The 27,988-nt window shown below is 37.0% G+C and overlaps 1 protein-coding gene across 1 annotated transcript in view; it reads left to right on the top strand.

The window, feature by feature from the left end:
* Positions 1–26,788, top strand: part of LOC138378802 (zinc finger protein 91-like) — a 333,199-nt gene extending 306,411 nt beyond the window's left edge. The window contains exon 5 of the mRNA XM_069464147.1: positions 25,396–26,788. Coding sequence (XP_069320248.1) covers positions 25,396–26,788 — 1,393 coding nt within the window. The remainder of the gene's footprint in view (positions 1–25,395) is intronic.
* Positions 26,789–27,988: the final 1,200 nt, after the last annotated feature.

Genomic DNA, 27,988 nt, shown 5'->3' with positions numbered 1-27,988 from the left:
CACACTTGCTTCATATAATTTATTGATAAACTGAGTAAACACACAGGAATTAATCCATATAATTAATTAATGCATTTATCTAAGTTTAGGGACTACTAACCAAAAAGGATGTTTACTGTGATTGTGAGACGATTTCAATTTCTAGAACTTTAATAAAGGAAAAAATATGTCAAAAGTACATGTTCAAATTAAACAGTGATTATGCTCTCTCTTCCAATGTGTCAAGTGTCATATTCTAGAACTCTCTGAAGATTCCTTAGTAAATTCTGGTGAAAGGCAAATGAATTTATTTACTGAAACTAAAAGATGAAGAGCAGGGCAAAATGAATTTGAGGTGCTGGAAAGTGGTTTGTGATTTAATTTGGTGTAATTATGTACAGATGGTGAATGTAATGCTTTTTGAAACTGTCTCCAAATTTAACAAATAAGGAATGAGAGAATGCCATGGCCAAACAACCAGAATTCAGGGCTGATTTCATCCTCTTGGACCTGTTTCACGGCCCCCAGGCTCCCTGGCTTCTCTTTGTTCTCACCATGCTGGAGCTTCTGGTCCTTTTTGGCAACACCATGGTCGTCCTCCTCATTCAGACCTACCCACTTCTCCACTGCCTCATTTTTTTTTCTCATCCAGCCATCTCTGATGTACTTGTTTTAGATTTCCATTGTTCGCTCCCAGATGGCCCTCAACTTTCTCTCTAGGAATAATCACATCTCTTTCACTGACTATGGCATTCAGCTATTCCTCTTCATGACCCTGTTGGCAGGAAAGTGTCTGATGTTGGCCATCCTGGCTTAGGACCTCTACGTGGCCATCTGTCACCCATTGCATTGCCTCATCCACATTCCCCATGATCTCTATGTGTGTCTGGTGCTTGCATCTTGGTTGAGCGCAGTGCTCAATGCCTTGATCCATGTGCTCTACACTCTGACTTTTTGTTACTTCACCTCCAGGGAAAGCTGTCATTTCGTTTCTGAGTTCCGAGCTGTTTTGAAACTAGTTGTGCTGACAATTCCCTCTATCAAAAGGGTCTTTTTGTCAGTGGTGTTATTTTTCTTCTCTCTCCTATCTTAGCCATTACAGCCTCCTACGGAATGTATACTGTGCACTCTACTGATGACAGCCTCAAGACTGGGGCACATGGGAACCTTGGCCACTTACTCCTCTCACATGCCCTTGGTGTCTCTATTCTATGTGGCTGCCATTACCAAGTACCTTCTACCAAAATCTCACTCCCCTGTCCAGGAGAGGTGGTCTCTGTGTTCTACAGGATCCTAACACAAATGCTCAACCCTCTCACCTACAGTCTGAGAAACAAGGATGTCTTTGGATCCCTCAGGGGAGTTCTCAGAAAATCGAGAATATGACATTTTTAAGTTTCCAATGAAAATCCAAATCTAAAACAATGAAAGCATATACATTGAAATGGTGGGATTTACCATATGTAGAGAGACATATTCATATGCATTTAAGTATAGAGAAAGATAGTTTGAGGAACAAAGAAGAGACAAAAAGAAAGAATCCTGTGTTGAAAGTTGCTATGTAAATTGGTCATTTTCTTCCTTTAATTCATTTGTGTATTTGTACTCAAATATAATATATTGGGAATGTGTTTTATATGTGTACTTGATCAAATACACTTTCCTTACTCCTATGCAATCATCTTATTTGGCATTGTTATTTATTTTGCTATATTTTTGTTTTTCATTGATAAATAATGGTATATGTATATGTAGGACACAATGTGTTGACTTTATGTATACTTTGTGGAAAGATATGTTAAAGCTAATTAACATTTCTCAAAAGAGAGAAATGAATGTTCAACAGGTATATGACAAATTCTCAACCTATGTTATCAACAGGGAAATGCAAATTATAACCACAATGAGCTATTAACTCACACCTGTGAGAATGCCTATTCTGAATATGATGAATACTAAGTGCCAGTGAGGATGTGGAGAAAAGGAAACACTTCTATATTGTTGCTGTGAGTATACATTAGGACTGTCTAATTTATTTTTTTTTATTTTGTTATCTATGATGAATTTTTATTTATTTTTATTTCAGCTCATTATGGGGGTACAAAAGTTCAGGTTACATATATTGACCATGCCCCCCATCCCCCCGAGTCTGAGCTTCAAGCGTGTCCATTCCCTAGACAGCACACATCACACTCAACCTGTAGGTATGCACCCATCCCCTCCCCCCACCCCATCCCCCCCAGTCAGAACTTCAAGCGTGTCCATTCCCCAGGCAGTGCGCATCACCCTCATCAAGTACATATACAACCATCCCTTCCCCCCAGCCCCCACCTCTGTTCGATACCCAATTGGTGTCATTCCCAAATGTGCACTTAGGTGATGATCAGGGACACCAGTGTGCCGGTGAGTACATGTGGTGCTTATTTTTCCATTCTTGGGATACTTCACTTAATAGAATGGGTTCCAACTCTCTCCAAGAGAACCAAAGACATGCCATATCACCATTATTTCTAATAGCTGAGTAATATTCCATGGTATACATATACCACATTTTGCTAATCCAGTCATGAATTGATGGGCATTTGGGTTGTTTCCACATCTTTGCAATTGTGAATTGTGCCGCTATAAATATTCGGGTGCAGGTGTCTTTTTTATAGAATGACTTTTGTTCTTCTGGGTAGATGCCCAATAATGGGATTGCTGGATCGAATGGTAGGTCTACTTGAATCTGTTTAAGGTATCTCCACATTGCCTTCCACAGGGGCTGCACTAGTTTACAGTCCCACCAGCAGTGTATGAGTGTACCTATCTCTCCACACCCATGCCAACATGTATAGTTTTGGGACTTTTTGATAAAGGCCATTCTCACTGAAGTGATATCTCATTGTGGTTTTGATTTGAATTTCCCTGATGATTAGAGATGTTGAACATTTTTTCATATGTTTGTTAGCCATTTTTATATCTTCTTTGAAAAATTTCTATTCATGTCCTTTGCCCACTTTTTGATAGGGTTGTTCAATTTTTTTCTTACTGATTTTCCTGAGTTCTAAATAGATTCTTGTTATCAGTCCTTTATCTGATGTGTAGTATGCGAAATTTTTTCCCCATTCTGTAGGTTGTCTGTTTACTCTCGTGACTGTTTCTTTGGCTGTGCAGAAGCTTTTTTAATTTAATCAGGTCCCATTTATTTTTGTTGTTGCTGTGATTGCCTTAGGGGTCTTCTTCATAAATTCTTTGCCTAGGCCAATGTCTGTAAGAGTCTTTCCTATGTTTCTTCTAGAATTCTAATAGTTTCTGACCTAAGATTTAAGTCTGTTATCCACTGTGATTTGATTTTTGTGAGAGGTGAAAGCTGTGTGTCCTGTTTTAGTCTTCTACATGTGGCTATCCAGTTTTCCCAACACCATTTTTTAAATAAGGAATCTTTTCCCCAGAGTATGTTTTTGTCTGCTTTGTCAAAGATTAGATGGCTATATGAGGATAGTTTTATATTTGGATTTTCTGTTCTATTCCACTGGTCTGTGTCCCTGCACTTGTGCCAATATGGATTGGTAGAATCAACATTGTTAAAATATCTATACTGCCCAAAGTTATCTACAGATTCAATGCAATCCCTATTAAATTACCAACATCATTTTTCACAGATATAGAAAAAATAATTTTACACTTTGTATGGAACCAGAGAAGACCCCATTCAGCAAAAGCAATTTTAAGCAACAAAAACAAAATGGGAGGTATTAATTTGCCAGACTTCAAACCATACTACAAGGCTGTGATTATAAAAACTGTGTAATTTATTTGTATTTCAATAAATTTAGCAGGTAACAGTTTTTTTTTGATAAATGGATGAATTATGTAGTGTTGAATTCAGTACTTTTAGTGTATCCTTCATTCAAGTAATATACATTGCACCCAGTAGATCATATTTGATCCCTCAACCCCAATCACCCTCCTCCCTTCTGACTCTTAAACATCTATTTTCTCAATACAGCCATTGGAGCAAATAGTATAGGGAAATATACATAACCTAAACATTTGTGCCCCCATAATAGGCTGAAATAAAAAAAATGCTTTTTTGGAACCTGAAATACATCTCTTTGAAATGAAATATCAAGGAAGATAGTGCCCTATCACACAATTTCCACATGAAGATGAGATGCTAACTACAGTGAGCACCTAGCTTTAAGTTGCAAAATTATCTCCTCCTACATACACTTGAGATGTGTGTTTTTTATTTGAATAAAACCAATTAGCAAAAAAGAGAGTCTCACTAATTACCAAGTAAATTTCTCTGTATGACAAATTGTGCTGTCAAGTCTTCTTACTTCAAAACTAATTATTTATCTAGAGAACATGTATGTAAAAGGTAGGATTTGCTTTGTAATGTAAAGTAATGACTTTATGTATGTCTTTGAAATCTCTCAGTGGATTGGCATTATGTACATCACATATGGTTTAATTCAGTAATAAAAGGGTTTTTTTATTTCTCTTCTAACTTTGTGGAGAGGTTTTCTGTGTTGGAGATTATGTTCAAAAATATTTCATGAACACTTTCCAGAATTAAAAAAATATAACATGAAAATAAAATGTGTCCCCCAGGATTTACACTGGAGGTGCTTTGAAGACTAGATCCTTCTTTAGCTTCCAGTCACAAACTCGCAACTGTGCAGCACAGACCTTCACTGTCCCCTCATCTGCACACAGTAAGTTCTCTGTGCCTGTTTGGGGTCTGCTGTCTCATCAAGAGAATACTTAGACCAGATTCCTATGAAAACACTCTCACAGGATAATAATCAGTAGTACTAGCCTTTCATTAAATGCACCTGACATCTTCAGAACTGAAATGGATTCAGAGACCATGGGGCCATGACACAAGCCAGAACAAGATAGTGTGCACTGGTTTGAACCCAAAAAACCCCCTTCTGCCTTGTCCTCTTGCCCAAATGCTAGGGAATGTGCCATGGGTGCTACTGAATTCATGCCTCTCTGGAGGGCTAAATCTGCAGCTCTGAATTCTGAATCTAAGGCCTGAGGTTTTTCAGGATCCATTAGAGAAGGTTCCATAAGGGAATCTTTCCTCCTGTTTTCCTTACCTCACTGTAACACCAGAGAATGCACAGCAAATTTGATCCAACCTAGACCTGCCCTCAATCTGCAATTCAAAAGACAGGGGCAGACTTTGGATTAAGGATGTACAAAAAACTCAAGGGAGACATTTTCTGCAGTGTATGAGATCAACATAGACTTTGTAAATTGACTTTGAAAGGACTTTTCAGGGTGGGATTAAAGAATTTTCTAAGTCTTGTGTAGTGTCCTATTATAGTTGTGGGAGAAGAATAGAAAAGCTGGCATCACAACTAAATTTTTGTGGAAATTATTGGACACTTATTACTCACCTTTTCTGGTATTTTAAGGATTAAGTCACACAATGTAAAGGCTTCTTCATGGTGCAGCATACCATCGTTCTGAGCACACAGTACATGCTCAGTAGACATTGCATTATGCTGGTCTTCACTTTGTAAAATAAGTATCTGTGTTGTGATGAGTGTTGGGCATAAGACATTCTGTATGCTGTGCTTGCTGTCTCTAGCTGAGTGCTCCTAATAATGGATCTAGGTTGAGCAACATCAGCACTAAAAGGGGACTTGACAAAGAAGCCAATTAATGTCCCCCTTCCACACCAGCAGACCACTTTTCTTAGAGTGAGGCCCACAATACAACATGATTTCTATTCACATTGATGGTTCAGAGACAATTTTTAAGTAATTGCCTCTCAGCCCAACCTTTCAATTAGGATCACCTGGCTAGCTTAAAAGAAACACCATCACCTGTCTATGGGGCTGGGTGGGAACATCCATGTGGTTTTAATTGTGCCCCAAATAATTCTCATTTGATACTAGGGTCAAGCATTAGAACTCCCAAATACATTCGTGAGATTGAGTTTAGACTTTGTTCCAGAGAGAAGTCACAGGGCCTGCTGCTTTGGGTTTCATAGGGGCAGATGAGTGTGGTCCAGATTCCCACTGCTGTAGCAGAAAGTCCTGGCATGTGTGGCAGGGGTAGGTCACCAAGGGAAAGACAGGAGAACCTCACATTTTAGTCTCTATAAGGAGACATCATACCTGACTATTTCCTGTGACTAAGAACCAGTGTGTGTAGCCTTTTCTGCATTTTGTGGTCCTCCTGCTTGTGGATGCTGTGTAAAAAGGTGAAGAAATTGTGCTGACTCCTTTCAGGGAATAGTCTCAAGATGTAATTTTGATTGTTCTACACAATCTCACCTGAAAAGAAATTTCAGAGTAGGAGAAGGAGAAGGAGAAATGGCTGTTTTTCAGGTAAGTGTGTCCCAGGTTAGGGGGCTGTGTTCACTGTTCCTCCTGGAATGTCATGCAGAACTTCAATTTTTAGAACTTGTAAACCTTTATTTCTTTACTTCTGATGTTTATGCCTAATGAGTTTTTTTCCACTACATTTTTTTCATTTCTTCTTATGATAGTCAAGGAGCACTGGAAAATCCTTCCTCCCTATATAATAAAACCTGCTCTACATTCTCTCCACACAAGCTTCTTAATAAAATAAACAAGTTTCATAATAAATGTGTGATATGTAATATTAAAAATGTTCCCATTGTGACAATTCAACCTACAATAGTGTGGATATCTGATATTCCTATTGGGGATGGGATAGGGTCTTTGTATTTGAGTGAAGAAGGGGAACATGTACTTTCAAGGTTTGATCTGGATGTTTTCATCAGCTCTATGTGAAATAGCATTTGGAAAATGCAGAAAGAGGATAGCATTGATTGCCTAGGATAACAAGAAAATTATGGAAAAATAAAAAATAGGAGACTTGCTCTGCAAAATGGAGAAGTATTTACATACATTATTAAAGATTACAAAACATGGAAAATATCTATAACTTGAACTTTGCATAAAACAGATGATTCTTCATGGTTACATATTTTTGGGCACTACCATTCCAGCAGTGATTTTTTTATCCTCTGTGCAATGGTGCCTAATACCAATTTGTCCCACTACAGTTGATGTTAATTTCATTCACTTGGTTAAGGTGCTCTCTGACAGATTCATCCAAAGTAAAGTTAATTGTTTTTTTTCTTTATGATTAAATGTCTTTTGGAAATTTACTGACTGATGTGCATGAACTATCACATTTACACTGGAAGCTCCCCTTTCTTTTTATAGCTTGCTTTGAAAAATGAAGGCTCTTATCTTTGTCTTCTGGTCAGATGAAGTAGATAAATTGAAAGTCTACCACTTACTGGATGTTGACACAATATTCTCCTTAGGCCAGAAGCACTGGCTTCACTGGTTATATTATGTGAAATGCAGAGACTCAGACCCCAACCAAGATCTCCTGAATGAGAATCTGTATTTTAACAAGATCTCCAGTTCATTACTATACACGTGATAATTGGGTGATACCTTCTAACTCACTGTTTCTCTGTGTGAGAATATGCACAACTTATTTCATATGATGTAAATATAGCACAAATTTATATTGCAGTGTTGAGGCCCTTAATTTTATATTAAATACTTTATCATGCAAAACAATATCATATGCACACTAATTTCACACATGTTATACGATTTTCATTCCTAAGAATTAGAGAATATGTTCAAGAATATCACTATGCTAAAAAATATCTTATTGGATAATTCCAGTCACCCATATGTCAGAAACAGTTCTCATAACTTCCATTTTCCTTGTAGTCAAATTAAGAATTCTCTCCTTGGCAACTTGGGAAATATGTGTCTTTTTTCAGGAACTGGTGACATTCAAGGATGTGGCTATAGAATTCTCTCCAGAGGAGTGGGCATGCCTTGACAATGTGCAGCGCAATTTATATAGGGATGTGATGTTAGAGAACTACGGAAACCTGGTCTCCCTTGGTGAGGATCACTTCAATACACAATTCCTATTCCATACTAAGGGCATTATTTTATTTTTTTAGATTGTTTCTTGGAAGTTTCTACTTTACATGAATGAATTTTATATCCCTGCTTTTAAGGAAAATTTGAAGGATTTTGGTGTAGAAAATAAAATCACTAGACGTCTCATCTTATCATGAACCTTTTCCTTTCTTGAGCTGATCTGTATACTTCACTCTAGATTAGTGGTTCCTCTAGAAATCAGGGTATATAATTGTTGCCTGCACCTTAGAACACAATTTCCACCACTTATTTTTTATTTGGTGCTAGTGGGAATTGGTGCTCTGGAGCCATAAATTTGAAATAATTTCTTATCGTTCTACAGGGTCTGTAGACTCCTACCATATTTTGGAAAACAATTTTCTAGAATTTTCTATAATATTGTGTCTATAAGAATAGTACTTCAAAGATTAGTAATTGGAGAGTCTTCAGCAAAAGTCATGTGTATTCTTTCTAATAAAACAGGTCTTGCTGTCTCAAAGCCAGAGCTGATCACATGTCTGGAGCAAGGGATAGCGCCCTGGATTATGAATAAAGAGGAAAAAACAGCTAAATATACAGGTAGGTGAGATACAGTAAAGCAGATAACAAATGTTAAAAAGCCAAAGCTCAAGGAGAAAGGTAGATATTAAAAAGTGGTTTGGAATGCTCCGCTCTTTTGGAAATGTTTTTTGAGAAGCCTGTGTATGTTTCTCTTTCTCTTACACAAGGATATCTTCTGTCCCATGCTCTTAAACTCTCTAAGAACTGTACATCTGTAGTGATCTTCCTTAGAATTCAGTGAGAGCCAAACTTCTTGTCATGGCTCATAAGGGACTACATTATCTGTAAACACTTCTATTGTTCGGGGAGATATGGGAATGTCTGTACATATTTTGAAGACCTCTATATTAAAGCATCTTTTGACAGCGTCTGGCTCTGCTGCCCCATCTGGAGTACAGTGGTTGATCATAGCTCTCTGCAACCTGAAACTTCTGGGCTCCAGGGATCCTGCTACCTCAATTTTCCAAGTACCTAGGACTATGGGCATGAGCCACCATGGCCAGCTGATTTATTCCTATTATTATTATTATTTGTTAAAATGAAGTCTCTTTATGGTGCTGGGGCTGGTTTCAAGATCCTGACCTCAACTGATCCTCCTTCCTTGGCTTCCCAAATTGCTGAGATTATAGTTGTGATCCACCATGCCCAGCTCCATTTTTGAAGTTCCTTTTCTTGCTTCATTTTTGAAATGTGTAAAAAGGAATAGTGGAGATATTGTGATTTGCTTCAGTAATGCTAGAAACACTAGGGACAGATGTTTCATATTTTCTACATCATGATTTCCAATTCTAAGTTTTCAGAGGCAATCCTATAGAAATTCAGACTCATTAATTTTATACAAATCATAGCCTCTTCCTAAACCTAAGAACATCTAACATTATTTTACTTTGAAATATCCTTTTTTTCTTTTTTATGTATATTCATTTTTCTAGTATAAAATAAGAGTAAAATTTCAACTTTATTGTACCCAAATTGCCAAACTGTATTATAGTTTATTTTCCCTACTCACCTCATAGAATCCTTAAATATACTCTCCCTTTGAGTGCTTCAAATTACTGAATATATTTATACTCCCAATTGATACATTGTATTTTGATGCTTATATTCCATAATTTTCCCCTATTTAGTACTATCAGGAAATTGTCATTCACATATATGTGTGTATGTGTGCATATATATTTGTGTGTGTATGTTTAACTGGTGAATTTTTCCACAATTAGAATTGTATAACTGTATATAGTTATTGTATACATTGTAAGTATTGCTGCAGTATACACGGGGATGCAGAATTTTCTTGAGATACTCATTTTACATCTTTGGTTATACTCAGAAGTAGAATTGATGAATGATAAGGCATTTCTATTATTTACATTTTTAAACAAATCTCTATGATGAGAATACCTGTTTACAAATCAATAACAGTGTACATGGATTGCTTTTCTGCACACTTTGCCCACACTTGTTATGTCTCTTCTTTTGGACATTAGCCATTTTAACAGTTGTGAGGTGATATCTTATGATAATTTTGATTTGTGTTTGCATGATGTTTTGGTGATGCTGAGTTATTCTTCATGTTACCTTCATAAAAGAATTTTATGTCTCCCATTTAAACCTTTATTACATCTGGAGTTAGTTTTTGAATATCATGTAAGAAAAAAATAGCCTACTTTTATTCATTTGTTTGTGGTAACCAGTTTTCCAGCACCAAGCATTGAAGAGACCATACTTTCTGCATTGCACATTGCTAGTGCCTTAGGTAAGGGCTAGTTGACCTTATATACTTCGGTTTATTTCTGAGCTCTCCATTCTGTTACATTGTTTTTTGTGTTGGTTTTGTGTGCATATTGTATTTTTATTACTATCACGTTGAAATATATTTTGAAATCAGAAAGCGTGATGCCAGAACCTTTTTTCTTCTTTCTCAATATGGTTCTGGCTCATCAAAGGTACATGAGATAGCACACAAATGTTAGGATTTGTTTGTTAATACTGTGAGTAATGCCCCTGGAATTTTGATAGGGAATGCATTGAATCTATACATGGTTTTGGATAATATCTTTCTATTTACTCATGTCATCTTCAACTTCTTTTATTAATATCTTATAGTACTCAGTGTAAAGGTTGTTTTTTTTTTTTTACTACTTTGGTTAAATTTATTTCTTAGCATACTATTCTCTTGATGTTATTGTAAATGAGAGTGTTTTCCTTTTTTATTGGATAGTTTGTTAGTATATAGAAAAACAACTGATGTTTGAATGTAAATTTTATATCCTGTGACTTAACTGAGTGGTTTTATTACTTCATAAAGGTTTTTTTCCTATCTTGTTTATGGTTTTTGACACATAAGATAATGCCATCTGAAAACACTGTGGCATTAGTAAAGTAAAAGTGTTATTTTTACTTTTTCCTGTCTAATTTGAGTGGATTCTTGTGACGTTCTTGCCTAGTTTTTCTACTTATGTGTTGTAGTAATATCACAAAATAGAAGCATTAAGAGTGGTTGCACATTATCCTTATATTGGTATCTGTGCATGTGAAGGATTAAATACCTTTTCCAGTTTTTATAAAGTGGTCTAGGAAGGTAAAGATGTTTCCTTTTGGGTACTTGGACTAAAGGTATGTCCAGTGGGTTTTCAATGAAGAGTTGCTTTAGCTAGGTCACAAGGCTGCCCCTTGCTCTGTAGTGGACTCTGCATTTGGTGGGCCAGTTCTGAAGGGCTTGGGCGGTTTTCAATCCTCTCTTGTTTCTGGGTAAGCTGGTTGCCTTCAGGATTTTGATCTCTACTCAAACATACTACGGTATGATTGTGCAGTTGAGTCTGCATATGGTGGGGCTGATACCAGCTGTGTGCATGGGTGTGGCTCCCAATGAGTACCTTGGAAGTTTCCCTTCAGGTCACTGTGTGGATCTATGCACTGAAAGAACTGGCCATGGACTGTAGTTGAGACAGCTGTAGCAGAGTCACAGGTCTGCTTTTCAGATGACAGTAAGACCAAATTATTCAGGTGTGCCTCCATGGCTACAGATAGGTGTGTCTCTCCCAAAGTCTCTGGATGAACAGCACCACTGTAACTTTGTCACAGGGAACAGTTAGAGACTGTGTGTATCCAAATTGGTTGACCCATGATGTAGTCTGTAGTCAGGACAACGGGTCCTTAATTTTGGCACCTGAATGAGAACCTGAATATTCAAAATGACCCTCCAAGATCTATGGTTCCTCTAGGGTTTAATGACCTTCTATTTAAGTCCCCAAATTCAGATAAGTGTAATTTTCTGTGGATGGCCAGCAAAGTTTTGTTGTTGTTTAGAAAAATACAAGTGGATCCTTCCCCTCCCACCATATTGCTGAGTTTAGTCTCCTTATATATTTTTTATTTCTGATGTGTTCTATTTCATTTTTTTTATAATTTTAGAATCAAAGTTTCAGAATAACATGACAGCATTTCAATTTCTCTACATTCTCACCATATGTATGTATGTTTGTATTTGTATATGTATTTATTTTTTTAAAAGTTCTCAATATAATGGATGTAAGGTGATATCTCATTGTGACTTTGCTTTGCATTTCTCAAAAGATTAACAATTTTAAGGATACTTTCAAATTCTGTTTGTCCCTTTGTATTTCTTCTTTGCAGAAATGCAAGATCAATCCACTGTCCATTTTTCTATCAAGCTATTCGCTTTTTGTTGTTGAATTTTAGTCATTGTTTGTATATTCATGATGTTAACTGCTATCCAATATGTGATTTGCATCTATTTTTACCCATTTTGTAGGAGGCATTTTTACTCCACTGAATCTTTTCTTTGTGCAGACATTTTGAAGTTTGATGAAATCCCATTTTTCTTTTCTTCATTTTTATTGCTTATGCATTTGGTGTTACATTTACTAAAACAGTGCCAGGACCAATATCATGATCTTTCCCTTTTATTTTCTTCTAAGAGTTTTATACATGTATTTCCTTCTTTTAATTTCAGCTTATTATGGGGGTACCAAATTTTAGGTTATTTATATTGCCCATGCCCCCCACTCCCTCGAGCCAGAGCTTCAAATGTGTCCATTCCCCAGACAGTGCGCATCGCATTCATTATGTAGGTATACACCCATCCCCTCCCCCCTCCCCCTCCCCCCGTATCTGCATGACACACAATTGGTGTTATTCCCAAATGTGCACTTAGGCGATGATCAGGGAAACCAATTTGCTGGTGAGTACATGTGGTGCTTATTTTTCCATTCTTGGGATACTTCACTTAGTAGAATGGGTTCCAACTCTTTTATATATCTCAAGATCAAGTATGATTGGAAAGTTATAGACATTGCATTAAATTTGTATATCACTGTGTATACTGTTGACATCTCAGCAATTTTAAATCATCTGACCATTGAACATGAATACATTTAAGAGTGTGTTTAATTTTGACATATTTTTGTATTAGCCAGTTTATCTTTTGCTTTTGATTTCTAGGTCCACTTCACTTTTGCCAAAAAACATATGTTGTATGTTTTTAGACTTCTTCCAGTTGATAAAACTTAAGTGTCCTAACAGCATTTGTCATGTCTGATTGAAACTATTGTGTATTCTGCTACGTTTCACTGAAGACCTCTTTAAATGTCTTTCACATCTAACTGATCTATAATGTTTTTCCCATTATCTGTTTCTTATTGATCTTCTATCAAATTTTTCTATTCATTATTGAAAGTGAGGTCTTGCAGTCTCCTATAATTAGTGTGTTGCTAGGTGTTTCTTGCAACACTTCTGTCCACACTTTTGTTCCTATTTGCTTAATATATTTAGAAGTCCTGATGTATATAATATATATTTAAAAATATCTATGATAAAATAAGTGCATTGCATGTATATATCTATGTGTATCCTGTGCTATAGATTTCTGTTAAATGACCCATTTTATCAGTATGTTATAACAGTCTTTGTCTCTTCTGATGGTTTTTGACTTAAGGAGTATTTCCTTTAATTATGGCCACAATATCCTCCTCTAATTATTTACATACATTTTTTTTTACAATTACTTTTAACCAATTTGACATTTCAGAGCTAAAGGAAGGCTTTCGTAGGTGGCATATTGTAGAGTGCTGTTTGGTTTTTATTTATAAAGTCATCTTATTTTCCTTTTTTTTTTCTTTTTTTTAACTTTTATTTTTATTTTTATTTTTTGTTTGTTTTTCAGATCATTATGGAGGTACAAAAGATCAGGCTATATACATTGCCCATGCCTCTCTATCCCCCCGAGTCTGAGCTTCAGTTGTGTCCATTCCCTAGACAGTGCACATCACACTCATCATGTAGATGTGCACACCTCCCCTCCCCCCATCCCATACCCCCCAGTCAGAACTTCAAGCGTGTCCATTCCCCAGGCAGTGCACATCACACTCAACAAGTAGGTATACACCCATCCCTTCCACCAAGCCCCGACCTCTGTCTGATACCCAATTGGTGTTATTCCCAAATGTGTACTCAGGGAAACCAGTTTGCTGGTGAGTACATGTGGTGCTTATTTTTCCATTCTTGGGATACTTCACTTAATAGAATGGGTTCCAGCTCTCTCCAGGAGAACCAAAGAGATACCATATTGGCATTATTTCTAATAGCTGAGTAATATTCCATGGTATACATATACCACATTTTGCTAATCCAGTCATGAATTGATGGGCATTTGGGTTGTTTCCACATCTTTGCGATTGTGAATTGTGCTGCTATAAACATTCGGGTGCAGGTATCTTTTGTATAGAATGACTTTTGTTCTTCTGGGTAGATGCCCAATAATGGGATTGCTGGATCGAATGGTAGGTCTACTTGAATCTGTTTAAGGTATCTCCACATTGCTTTCCACAGGGGCTGCACTAGTTTACAGTCCCACCAGCAGTGTATGAGTGTACCTATCTCTACACACCCATGCCAACATGTATAGTTTTGGGACTTTTTGATAAAGGCCATTCTCACTGGAGTTAAGTGATATCTCATTGTGGTTTTCATTTGCATTTCCCTGATGATTAGAGATGTTGAACATTTTTTCATATGTTTGTTAGCCATTTTTATATCTTCTTTTGAAAAATTTCTATTCATGTCCTTTGTCCACTTTTTGATAGGGTTGTTCGATTTTTTCTTACTGATTTTCCTGAGTTCTAAATAGATTCTTGTTATCAGTCCTTTATCTGATGTGTAGTATGCGAAATTTTTTTCCCATTCTGTAGGTTGTCTGTTTACTCTCGTGATTGTTTCTTTGGCTGTGCAGAAGTTTTTAATTTGATCAGGTCCCATTTATTTATTTTTGTTGTTGCTGTGATTGCCTTAGGGGTCTTCGTCATAAATTCTTTGCCTAGGCCAATGTCTGTAATAGTCTTTCCTACGTTTTCTTCTAGAATTCTAATAGTTTCTGACCTAAGGTTTAAGTCTGTTATCCACCGTGATTTGATTGTTGTGAGGGGTGAGAGCTGTGTGTCCTGTTTTAGTCTTCTACATGTGGATACCCAGTTTTCCCAGCACCATTTATTAAATAAGGAATCTTTTCCCCAGAGTATGTTTTTGTCTGCTTTGTCAAAGATTAGATGGCTATAGGAGGATGGTTTTATATTTGGATTTTCTGTTTTGTTCCACTGGTCTGTGTCCCTGCACTTGTGCCAGTATCAGGCTGTTTTAAGAACCACAGCCTTGTAGTATAGTTTGAGGTCTGGCAAATTAATACCTCCCATTTTGTTTTTGTTGTTTAAGATTGCTTTTGCTAAACGGGGTCTTATCTGGTGCCATACAAAGCATAAAATTATTTTTTCTGTGCCTGTGAAAAAAGATGTTGGTAATTTAATAGGGATTGCATTGAATCTGTAGATAACTTTGGGCAGTATAGACATTTTAACAATGTTGATTCTACCGATCCATGAGCATGGTATGGTTTTCCACCTATTTACATGTTCTGCAATTTCCTTCCTCAGCGTTTCATAGTTTTCCCTATAGAGGTCCTTTACCTCCTTAGTTAAATATATTCCTAGATATTTTATTTTCTTTGTTGCTATTTTGAAGGGTATTGAGTCCTTAATTTGGTTCTCCGTTTGACTGTTATTGGCATATATGAATGCCTCTGATTTGTGTGTATTGATTTTGTATCCTGAGACTTTACTGAATTCATTGATCAATTCCAGGAGTCTCTTGGTTGAAACCTTGGGATTTTCTAGATATAACATCATATCATCAGCAAAGAGTGAGAGTTTGATCTCTTCTGTCCCTATTTGGACTCCCTTGATTCTGCTCTCTTGCCTGATAGCTCTTGCAAGGACTTCCAATACTATGTTGAAAAGTAATGGGGACAGTGTGCAGCCTTGTCTGGTTCCAGTTCGAAGTGGGAATGCTTTCAGTTTTTCCCCATTCAGTATGATGTTGGCTGTGGGCTTGTCGTATATGGCGTGTATCATTTTTAGATAGGCCCCGTCTATGCCTATTTTGTTAAGTGTTCTTATCATAAAAGGGTGTTGAATTTTGTCAAATGCTTTTTCTGCATCTATTGAGAGGATCATATGGTTTTTATTTTTGCTTCTATTTATGTGATGAATTACATTTATAGATTTTCGTATGTTAAACCATCCCTGCATCTCTGGGATGAAGCCCACTTGGTCGTGATGGATTATTTTTTTGATAAGCACTTGGATTCGATTTGCTAGGATTTTATTCAGAATTTTTACATCTATATTCATAAGAGAAATTGGTCTATAGTTCTCTGTTTTAGTTGCATCCTTTCCTGGTTTTGGTATCAGGATTATGTTGGCTTGGTAAAAAGTGTTGGGGAGAATCCCATCCTTATCTATATTGGAGAATAGTTTATGTAGGATGGGCACCAGTTCTTCTTTGCAGGTATGGTAGAATTCAGGTGTGAACCCATCTGGTCCAGGGCTTTTCTTTTTGGGAAGGTTTTTTATTGCTGTTTCGATTTCAGATCTAGATATTGGTCTATTCAGGAATTATATTTCTTCCTGGTTGAGCCTGGGAAGGCTGTGTGTTTTTCAGAATTTGTCCATTTCCTGCAGGTTTTCTACTTTGTGTGCATAAAGATTTTTGTAGAATTCATAGATGATATCAAGTATCTCTGTGGCATCAGTCGTGATTACCCCTTTCGTGTTCCCGATGGAGGTTATAAGAGATTTTTCTTTTCTGCTCTTGGTTAGTATAGCCAGAGGTGTGTCAATTTTGTTTATTTTTTCAAAGAACCATCTTTTGGTTTTATTAATCTCCCTTATGGTTTGATTGTTGTGCTTTTCATTTAGTTCTGATTTAATCTTAATAATTTCTCTCCTTCTGCTGGGTTTGGGATCGGTCTGGTCTTCCTTCTCCAGCTCTTTGAGTCTATTCATTAGATTGTCTACTTGTAAGTTTTCTGTCTTTTTGGTATAGGCATTTATGGAAATAAATTTTCCTCTCAGGACTGCTTTAGCTGTGTCCCACCGATTTTGATACATTGTATCTCCTTTGTCGTTTACATCAAAGAATCTTTTGATTTCTGACTTGATTTCTTCATTTATAAAATGAGTGTTCAGGAGAAGGTTATTTAGCTTCCATGACTTTGAGTAGAAGTGAGGATTTCTGTTAGGGTTCATTGTTACTTTTATTCCACTGTGATCTGAGAAGATGCATGGTATAATTTCTATATTTTTAAATTTTTTAAGACATGCTTTATGTCCTAAGATATGGTCAATCTTGGAGAATGTCCCATGAGCTGATGAGAAGAAAGTATATTCAGTGGTTTTTGGGTAGAATGTCCTGTAGATGTCAGTCAGGCCCATTTGTTCTAGAATTCTATTTAAGTCCATTATGTCTTTGTTTATTTTCTGTTTAGAGGATCTGTCCTGTACTGTCAGTGGGATGTTAAAGTCTCCAGCTATTACAGTATTGTTATCTATCATTTGGTTCAGATCAAGTAGGGTTTGCTTTATGAATCTGGGTGCACCTAGATTGGGTGCATATATATTAAGTATAGTTATGTCTTCTTGTTTAATTGTACCCTTCACCAGTATATAGTGACCATCTTTGTCTTTCTTTACTTTTGTTGATTTAAAAACTACGTTATCAGAGATTAGAACCACCACGTCAGCTTTCTTTTGGGTTCCATTTACTTGGAATATTGATTTACACCCTTTTACTTTCAGTCTAAATGCATCCTTGCAGGTTAGATGAGTTTCCTGAAGACAGCAGATACTTGGCTTATATTTTTTTATCCATTGGGCCAGTCTATGTCTCTTGAGTGGGGAATTCAATCCATTCACATTTAATGAGAGAACTGATAAGTGAGACAGATTGCTGTTCCACATGTTGGGTTGAATTTCATTGATCTGTTTTCTCTCTTGAGCCATTATGATAACTGAGTTTTTATATTTATCTCTTGATTAGTGTTACATTTGAGGGTCCTTCTTGTGCTGGACCATGTGTAACTCTGTTTTGAGTACTTCTTGGAGAGCTGGTCTTGTCTTGGTGAATTCCCTCAGTTTTTGTTTATCTGAGAATGTCTTAATTTCACCTTCATATATAAAATGCAGCTTAGCTGGGTACAGGATTCTAGGCTGGGCATTATTCTGTTTCAGAAGAGTGAGAATGGGGCCCCAATCTCTTCTTGCTTGTAAGGTTTCAGTTGAGAAATCTGGCGTGATTCAGATGGACTTTCCTTTGTATGTTACTTGTTTCTTTCTCCTTACAGCTCGAAGAAGGGCCTCTTTAGTAGATATTTTGGTCAGTCTGATGACTACATGACGTGGTGTCTTCCTATTTGGTGTGAATCTCCCGGGGGTTCTTTGAGCTTCTTGAACCTGTATATCTAGAGATTTGGCTAGGCCTGGGAAATTTTCCTCAATTATATCTTCAAATAGTTTATTCAACCCTTGCTTATTGTCTTCTTCACCCTCAGGAATGCCGATAACTCTCACATTAGGCTTCTTCACATAATCCCACATTTCTTGTAGACTCTGGTCTTTTCTCTTGTTTCTTTGCTCTAACTCTGTGACTGTCTTATTTAATTGGAAAGTGTTATCTTAGATCTCTGAGAATCTTTCTTCTGTTTGATCTACCCTGCTCTTGAGACTTTCCACTGTGTTTTGTAGCTCCTTGAATAAATTCTTCACTTCCAGGAGTTCAGTTTGATTTTTCTTCAGTATCTCAATTTCTTTGGTGAATTTTTCTTCCAAGTCCTGGATCTTTTTTGTGGTTTCTTTGTGTTGATTATCCATTTTTTCTTGCATAATGTTCAGCGTGTTTATGATCCATGTTTGAAATTCTTCCTGTGACATGTTGCTATTTGGAATCTGGTTTGTGTTAATTGGTGGAGAACTAGTAATCCTCTTTGAGGGCAAGGTTTCAGCTTGATTCTTTATAGTCCCAGAGTTCTTTCACTGAGCCCTTCCCATCTGGATGAGTCCTTAAGATCCCTTCTTTCAGCTTTAGTCTGGATAGGGGCACGCCTTGAGTGCCAGGTAAGGTGCGTCCTCTGTCACTAGGGGGAGCCCTTCGCATGTTGTTCAGGATTTTGCTACCTCTGCTGGGGGGGCTGCTCCTCTTCCTCTCCCAAGGTGGTTTCCGTCTCTCTCTGCGTGAAAGACAGTGGATAGGGGGAGTGGAGCGGCACCCTCGTTCGCCCAGTTCCCCAGCCGCTGCAGTTCCCGCGGGTGATGGTCCACCCTGCCCCAACGTCTGCAAGGTCCACGCTCCACTCTCTCACAACTGGGGAACCACTCAGTGTTCACACAAAGGTGGAGCTCGTAGTGGGGGTCCGTGGACTAGGGAAGGGAGGCGCCCAGGGAGCTGCCTGGTACCCAATCGCTCCGTAGCGTTTAGGCTGTGAAACCCGACAATGGCCGCTGCCCGTCTGCAGATCACTGTCTCTGGGGTTGAATGCTCAGGGACCGGCAGAGGCCAGAGGAGCCGGGGACCGGGAGAATCCAGCCGCCTGCCTAAACGACACAGTTCGGTGTCTGCTAGAGCCGGACTGAAGCAGTCCCGCCGCCCGCGTATAGGAGACATTTGCTAGGCACCTCGGCTGTGCACAGCGCTCCAGGGTCCAAAATGCCTCCCGCTAATGTCTCCTCTCTGCAGAGCCCCACGTCTCCCGCAGCGATTCTGCACCGACTTCAGGCAGATCCCCAATTGAGTGGGTGTGGAGGTCAGAGGGGGAGCAAGATGCTTTCCTGTGGGGCTGAACCCACCCCACTCTCTGGTGAGGTGAGTACAGCAGTCCCGCGCTCCCTTCTCTATTGACCGTCCCACACTCTCCAGATTTTCATGATTTATTTCTCAATCACCTCAGTCCTTTCTTGCTCTTTCTCTGTCCCATGCTGATTCTCCATGGGTTCACACCGCCGTTCTTGTGGGGGAGTGAACTTCTAGCGTTGTGGCAGTCCGAGACCCATGCCTTCCACTCTGGGAGCACGAATCCAGGAGGTCACCACCATTCCGCCATCTTCGAGTCTCCCGAAAGTCATCTTATTTTTCATTAGAGAGTTTAAACCACTTATATTTAAAGTAACTTCTAAAGGATATGAATTTATCATTGAAATTTTTTAATTCTTGCCCATGTGCCCTGTATATACATTGTTCCTCATTGCCTGTCTTATTCTCTTTAGTTTTATTTCCTTGATTTTGAAGTGACATGCTTTGATTGCTTTCCCATTTTCTTTTGCATATCTTCTACAGGCATTCTGTTTGTGACCACATTAGGAAATGGAGACTAAATAATCTCTGTGTTATAACAACATATGTTAATCTCGTAATACTTTCAATTAAAGTAAATTAAAAACCTACATGTCTTAAAGTGCCACATGTTCTTATTAATGTCACAAATTATACCTTTTATATTGTATATGTGAGAATGGATTTTTGCACATTTATGCTTTCAGTTTTTCTTTAATTCTATAGATTTATTATGAGGGTTTATGAACCATCATGATCAAATAGAATTCTATATCTGTTTATACATTTATCTTTAACACAGAGCTTTATGTTTTTAACTGTTTATAATGCTACCCAACATAATTTTATTTTTCATCACAGTGGACCCCCTTTACATTTCTTCTGGCCTACTCCCGTGGTGATGAACAGCATTGACTTTTGCTTAGCTTGGAAAATCTTTAATTTTTCTCTTGTTTTTGAAAAAAATATTTCCCAGAGGAAGCCCTCTTAGTTGGTAGTACTTTTTTTTTTTTTTGTTATCACTCTGGCATTTAGAAAATTCTCAGCTGCCTTATTCTCCAAATAATCTTTCTGCCATTTTCCCACTCTATTCTTCTTCTAGGAACCTTTCTTAGATATATTGGTCTACCTGACTGTGTCCAATACGTCCCATACTCCACCTTCAGTTGTGTCCCTTTTAAAATTTTGCTTCCATAACTCAATATTTATAAATGAAATGTCTTCAACTTTCTGATTCTTCTGCTTCATTAAGTGTGCTTCTCTAGTGAATTTTTCATCTCAGTTATTATATTCTTCAGCTCAAAAATTTGTGTTAGGTTCTTGTTATAGTTTTTATGTCTGTTAATATCTCAGTTTCTTCAGGCATCATTTTGCAGATTTTGTTGTCTATGTTTTGTTTTTCTTGTAGGGAATGTTTCAGATGATTATTTCTAAGGTTTTTCAGGTACTCCAAATATCTCCATTTCATAAGCATTGGTTCCTGGAGATTTATGTTTTTTGTTGCTGTGGGATAGGTTTTGTGAATCCTCTGCATTCCCTCAAATCTTGTGATAAGTACAGTAAATTTTATCTTTGTTTTTACTTATACATTGTAATTTTGTGTGGCAATATTCAACTCTGGTCACTTTAACATAGTATGATTTAATATTTAAATATGAATTAGCAATTTATCCAGTGCTAAAATAATTCTCTATGTGTTTGCTTGCCTGTGTGAGTAAAAATTATGTCTAGTGTGTTTCAAACTTACTTGTTTTCTTGGTTTGTGGTCTATAATTCTTTTATCTTGACTAGGTGAGTAGTCATAAAAATTATAATTTCAGCAGTTCTTTATTGCTGAATGTGTATTATATTGGTGTGAGAGAAATAATCATGTAAGGAGACTTCAAGATGGCTGACGAGAATCAAGGCTTGTCGGACCATTCAAGTAGAACAGTTGAGAATTTAACAGAGGGGAGTGGAGGATGATTCCTGGTAAGCAGTAGACCATACAGTCTGAAACAAGTGGAGTCTTGGACACTAACAGCAGGTACTGAGCAGCTGAGAAGAGAGGAGGATAAAAGGTAGGAACTGGCACAAACAAAATCACAGGACTTCTGGAGCCCAGGGAAAAAGTAAGGGATTTTGACCTCCCCCACCCAGGTGCCTCAGGCCTGCAATAGGATGCATGTCTCTCATCCCATGGGAGTGTGCTATGAGCAACAAGAGAGCCAGCATCACTGCACCTGGACACCCCCTCCTCTGCACCTGATACACTCCAGGCATCCCAGGAAGCAATTTTGGCTTAAGGTTCTCATAGCTGTGTGACCACACTCCCCCCATAGCAACTGCCAAAGCACCTTTCACTGAGTGACTAAGCCTGCCTTGGGCATCGGGTAGCACACTTCCAGCAAAAGCTCCACTGAGTGACTGAGCACGCCTTCAGCAATTGGGTGCAAACTACCAGCCAAGCCTGCCCTGGAAAGTGTATCTGGTGCTGCAACTCAGAGAGGAGGAGGGTAGGCTGGCACTCACTCTTCCTGAGAGTGTTACAGGAAGACCATGGCCCCTTCTCGCCACCACAGCTGATGCTGGAATTCTCTGTGCTGAGATGCCCAGCTCTCAGTGCTATGGGTGCTTTTTCACCTGGCTCAGCTTGTGATCTTCCCATTGACAGGCACTTGGTGCATCTGTCTGCTGACAGCACAGTCAACAGGATGAGAAGCACTGAGGAAGGGTCCCAGTTTCAAAATCAGGCAGGGAATGAAAGTTCGTGTCCATTGGGAGTGTGTGGAGGAGAAAAGGAAAACAGTGGTCTATCAATGTTCCCCCACCAAACCTCCCCTGGAGAACTGCCATATTGGATTTTGCTGAACCAGGGAGAATCAATTTGCATAAGTACTGGTTCCCATGGTAAATAAATACATCTGGAGCCTCCATCTCAATTAGAGAAGCTGCCTACAACACCACTTACTTTTTTTTTTGAATTCTATAAATTTGTTTTATTTCACTTTGTTAATGTAAATTTATAATACAAATATATAAAAATATAATAAATTGTTACTATGAGTTTGGGGAAATAATCATTTTTTTTATTTCAGCTTATTATGGGGGTACAAAAGTTCAGATTATATATATTGCCCATGTCCCACCCATACCCCCAAGTCAGAGCTTCAAGCATGTCCATTCCCCAGATAGTGTGCATTGCATTCATCATGTAGTTATACCACCATCCCATCATTAAGCATAATGTCGTCAAGGTTTATCTCTACTGTGCGTGTTACTAGATTATTTGTTTTATTAAAGCTGAGAAATAATCCACTATTTCTAAATTTCAAATTGTATTTATCTTTTCATTTGGTAAGGGCAGTTTGGTTTTCTTTCATCTACCTTCCTTTGTGAATAATGATGAAATAAATATGAGTGTGAAGATACCTTTTAATTTTACAACATATGCAAGAGTTTATATTTGTGTTTCTTTCTGATTTATTGGTCCAGTTTTCTGTCTTTCTGCCAGTAGAAAACTTCATTGACTACTGTAGCTTTTTCAATGTTTTAAAATGGGGAAGTATGGTATGAATAGCATTGTTTCTCTTTTTGATGATTGTTCAGATCTTTGTGGTCTCTTGAGATTCCATATTATTTTTGGGTTTGCTGTTTCTCTTTTTGAAAAAATTAAATGGAGAATTTGAAAGGAATTGCATTGAATCTGTAGACCACTATCGATATCTTCACAGCATTAAGTCTTCTTCCCTTGAACAAGAACATGTTCAAAAGTGTGTTATTTTCATATATTTGTGAATTTTTCTGTGTTTCTTCTGTTATTTATTTACAGTTTCATTCCATTCTGGTCAGAAATTAAAATGTGCAAAATTTCAGTTTTCTAAAATTGGTTAAGACTTGCTTTGTGGCCAAACGGGTAGTTTTTTGGAAGAATGTTTTATGAGGTATCAAGAAGATTGCATGTTCTATTATTATTCTGTAGAGTGTTCTCTATATATCTGTTAGGTCTAATTGCTCTACGGTGTTTTCAAATCTTCTGTTTTCTTATTATTAATTTGACTGCCTTTATTATTATTGAAAGTGGAATATCAATGTATCCTATTATTTTGCTGTCCATTTCTTGCTTCAATTCTGTCAATATTTTCTTTATATATTTGTGAACCTTGATGTGAGATAAAGATAGATATCATATATATGTCTTATTTTCATGGGTTCTCAGTGAATGACCTCTTTTTATATTAAATGTCCTTGTTTGTCTCTTGTGAAAGTTTTGGCCTAAAGTATATTTTATAAACTGTAACATTTTTCACTTCAAATATAATATGCCTAATATCATTTTGAACTCCACTGCTGTTATATGCTTAAAGTTTTCATGGCATATCTTGTTATATCCTGCCAATTTTAGTCTATTGTTTTCACAAGATATGAAGTAAAGTCTCTTTAGAGAGAATATAGTTGGATTTTTTAATCCCTTTATTTAACTGTGTCTTCTGACTGGAAATACTAGTACATAAATATTTATATAATTTTCTCAAAGGGAAGGACTTATAATTTCCCTAATATTAATTGTTTTATATAACTTTTGTCACTATTTTTTCTTTGTTTCCTCTTTTTTTCTTCTTCATTATGTGCCACTAATATTTAGGGACATATTTTGTTTCTTTGTCCACCTTCCTTTTTGTATCTCTATGAACATTTTCCTGATGTTCACAGTGAGAATTACCTAAAGTCCTTTGAAGTTGCAAAATACATTGAACTGATAAGTACTCAATTTCAGTTGCATACAAAAATTCTTAATCTTTACGTTTGCCCCCAACCTTATGATATCGATGTCAATAATTATGTATTTTTACATTGTATATCAATTAACATATGGTAATGCTCTTTGTCAATTTTGTCTTTCAAATTTTATAGCATAAATAAATGTTTTTGTACCATCATTATAATACTGCAGAATTTTATTTTTGATATGTACACACCTTTCCCAGAGAGTTATGTAGTTATCATAGAGGACAGAAACCAGCTTGTGGAAAGGCCATAAAAAATGAGATGTATGGACGTATGTGCCAATAGTTTCATTCTCTTTTGAAAGGGAGTCCAGGAGATGGGATTTTACTACTAATGTGATTCCTCTATATCAGCGGTGAGGAAGGGCTTTGCTAGGTAAATGTAACAAACTTTCCTTCTGGTTCCATTTGGTTCTTGGTGTCATTCTCATATGAGGTGCTATGAACTATTAGCAGTTATGATTTCTCAAAAAGTCATGTTTGTAAGTATATTTTTAAGGTCATACATCTATCATGGAAGTAAGACCATGGTATTCTATTGTGCTTTCTTGCTAATGTGCCTGGTATAGTTTTATATATTCATATTGTGAAGTACATTCACCTGAGTCCAGTTAGTGAGATACTTTGTTATTTTCATTTCTTTCAGAACTGTCTTCCCATTGCACCCGAGACCTGGTGCCAGAGCAGGGCATAAAAGACTCATTTCAGAAATCAATAAGGAGAGTATATGAAACTGGTGGCCTTGAAAATATACATTTAAGAGAAGACTGGGAGTGTGTGAATGAGTGTAAGAGGCAGAAAGTATATTACGATGGTCTTACCCAATGTTTGTCAACTACCCATAGGAAAATATTCAGATGTATAAAAGTCTTTACGAAATTTTCAAATCTAAATAGACATAAAAAAAGACCTACAGGAGAGGGAATTTTCAGGCATAATAGATGTGGGAAAACTTTTAACCACATCTCAAATGTTTCTGGACATAGGAAAATTCATACAGGAGAGAAACCCTACAAGTGTGAAGAATGTGGAAAAGCCTTTAACTGGTACTCAAGTCTTACTGAACATAAAAGAATTCATACAGGAGAGAAACCATACAAATGTGAAGAATGTGGCAAAGCCTTTACCCACTGCTCACGTCTTACTGAACATAAAAGAATTCATACAGGAGAGAAACCATACAAATGTGAAGAATGTGGCAAAGCCTTTACCCAGTGTACAAACCTCACTCTACATAAAAGAATTCATACAGGTGAGAAACCATACAAATGTGAAGAATGTGGCAAAGCCTTTACCCATTGCTCACGTCTTACTGAACATAAAAGAATTCATACAGGTGAGAAACCATACAAATGTGAAGAATGTGGCAAAGCCTTTACCCAGTGCTCACGTCTTACTGAACATAAAAGAATTCATACAGGTGAGAAACCATACAAATGTGAACAATGTAGCAAAGCCTTTACCAGGTACTCAAGTCTTACTGAACATAAAAGAATTCATACAGGAGAGAAACCATACAAATGTGAACAATGTGGCAAAGCCTTTACCCAGTGCTCAAGTCTTATTGAACATAAAAGAATTCATACAGGTGAGAAACCCTACAAGTGTGAAGAATGTGGCAAAGCCTTTACCAGGTACTCAAGTCTTGCTGAACATAAAAGAATTCATACAGGAGAGAAACCCTACAAGTGTGAAGAATGTGGAAAAGCCTTTAACTGGTGCTCAAAACTTACTACACACAAGAGAATTCATACAGGAGAGAAACCACACAAATGTGAAGAATGTGGCAAAGCCTTTACCCAGTGCTCCAGTCTTATTGAACATAAAAGAATTCATACAGGAGAGAAACCCTACAAGTGTGAAGAATGTGGCAAAGCCTTTAGCCGGGGCACAGACCTTACTCTACATAAAAGAATTCATACAGGAGAGAAACCATACAAATGTGAAGAATGTGGCAAAGCCTTTACCCAGTGCTCACACCTTACTCTACATAAAAGAATTCATACAGGAGAGAAACCATACAAATGTGAAGAATGTGGCAAAGCCTTTACCCAGTGCTCATACCTTACTCTACATAAAAGAATTCATACAGGAGAGAAACCATACAAATGTGAAGAATGTGGCAAAGCCTTTAGCCGGCACAGAGACCTTACTCTACATAAAAGAATTCATACAGGAGAGAAACCATACAAATGTGAAGAATGTGGCAAAGCCTTTACCCAGTGCTCATACCTTACTCTACATAAAAGAATTCATACAGGAGAGAAACCATACAAATGTGAAGAATGTGGCAAAGCCTTTACCCAGTGCTCAAGTCTTACTCTACATAAAAGAATTCATACAGGAGAGAAACCATACAAATGTGAAGAATGTGTCTAAGCCTTTACCCATTGCTCACACCTTATGGTACATAAAGAAAAGTCATACTGGAGTGAAATCCTACAGATATGAAGAATGTGGCAAAACCATTAACCGGAACCCATACCTTACTCTACATAAAAGAAATCATACAGTAGAGAAGCCCTACAAATGTGAAGAATGTGGCAAAGCCTTCAATAACTGCTCACATCTTACTCAACATCAAAGACATCATACTAGATAAAAGTGAGATAAATGTAATGACTATGGAAGTGCTTTCCCAAAGCATTAGCCTTAAAATGCACAACAGTACTTATTCTGAAAGTAAACAATAATAATGTAGAGCACTGAACATACCTTTACTTCTATCACAGATCTTATTGGACATGAGAGAACTTACACTGAAAGAAACCCTCCAATATTTTCTCAAGCATTGCTCAACATCGGAAAATTTTTAATAGACAGAAACCTTACAAATTTAATGAATGTGAAAAAAGATTTATGGAAAAGGTATACCTTAGAGAACAACACAGAACTGATACTTAAAACTACTTTACATATATAATAAATTTTGGAACAGATTCAATCAAAAATCAAGTCTAAATAGATATCAGAGGATTCACAGTACAATGCACTAAGGCACTAACACATTCACCTATTTCTTTAAACCAGGTTGTTGATTATAGAGAATAATCCAGTTAAAATAGTTAGATAATTTATTTTTATGTCAGTTTTAAAAAAGAGAGAGATTTTTTGAGAGTTATACTTACATGTAAAATATATTTTCTGGTCAGGATGGGGTGAAAATGTAGCAAAGTATAATTTTTTCCTTTTTTGACAAGCAAATATTGATGTGATTCAACTCTCAAAGCAGTAGATGTTACGATTTCATTCCTAGTATGTATGTGAATGTATGTGGTTAATGGTAGCTACATCACAGTTATTAAAAGTCTTTCTGTCTTAAGTAGGCATCATTCATGTACTTTTCCATGGAAAATTGAAATCACTGAAATGTAACATGTATGAAATGGAAAGGTGCTTTGCGGTTGACTTTTAACAAACAGCATTTTAAGTGATGTATAATGTAGGTATACAGACTAATATTCTTCTCATTATAATCAGAATAAAACAATTACAATATTAGAAATAAATTGTTTTACTAATTGCAAATTACAATGATGAAATAGTGTGAATTTTGAATTATTTTTAGATTACATGTAC

Source organism: Eulemur rufifrons, chromosome 30 (assembly GCF_041146395.1).
Source record: "Eulemur rufifrons isolate Redbay chromosome 30, OSU_ERuf_1, whole genome shotgun sequence".
Taxonomy (NCBI): Eukaryota; Metazoa; Chordata; class Mammalia; order Primates; family Lemuridae; genus Eulemur; species Eulemur rufifrons.
Note: the sequence above shows the minus strand (reverse complement) of the source record. Positions and strands in the feature narration are given on the sequence as shown.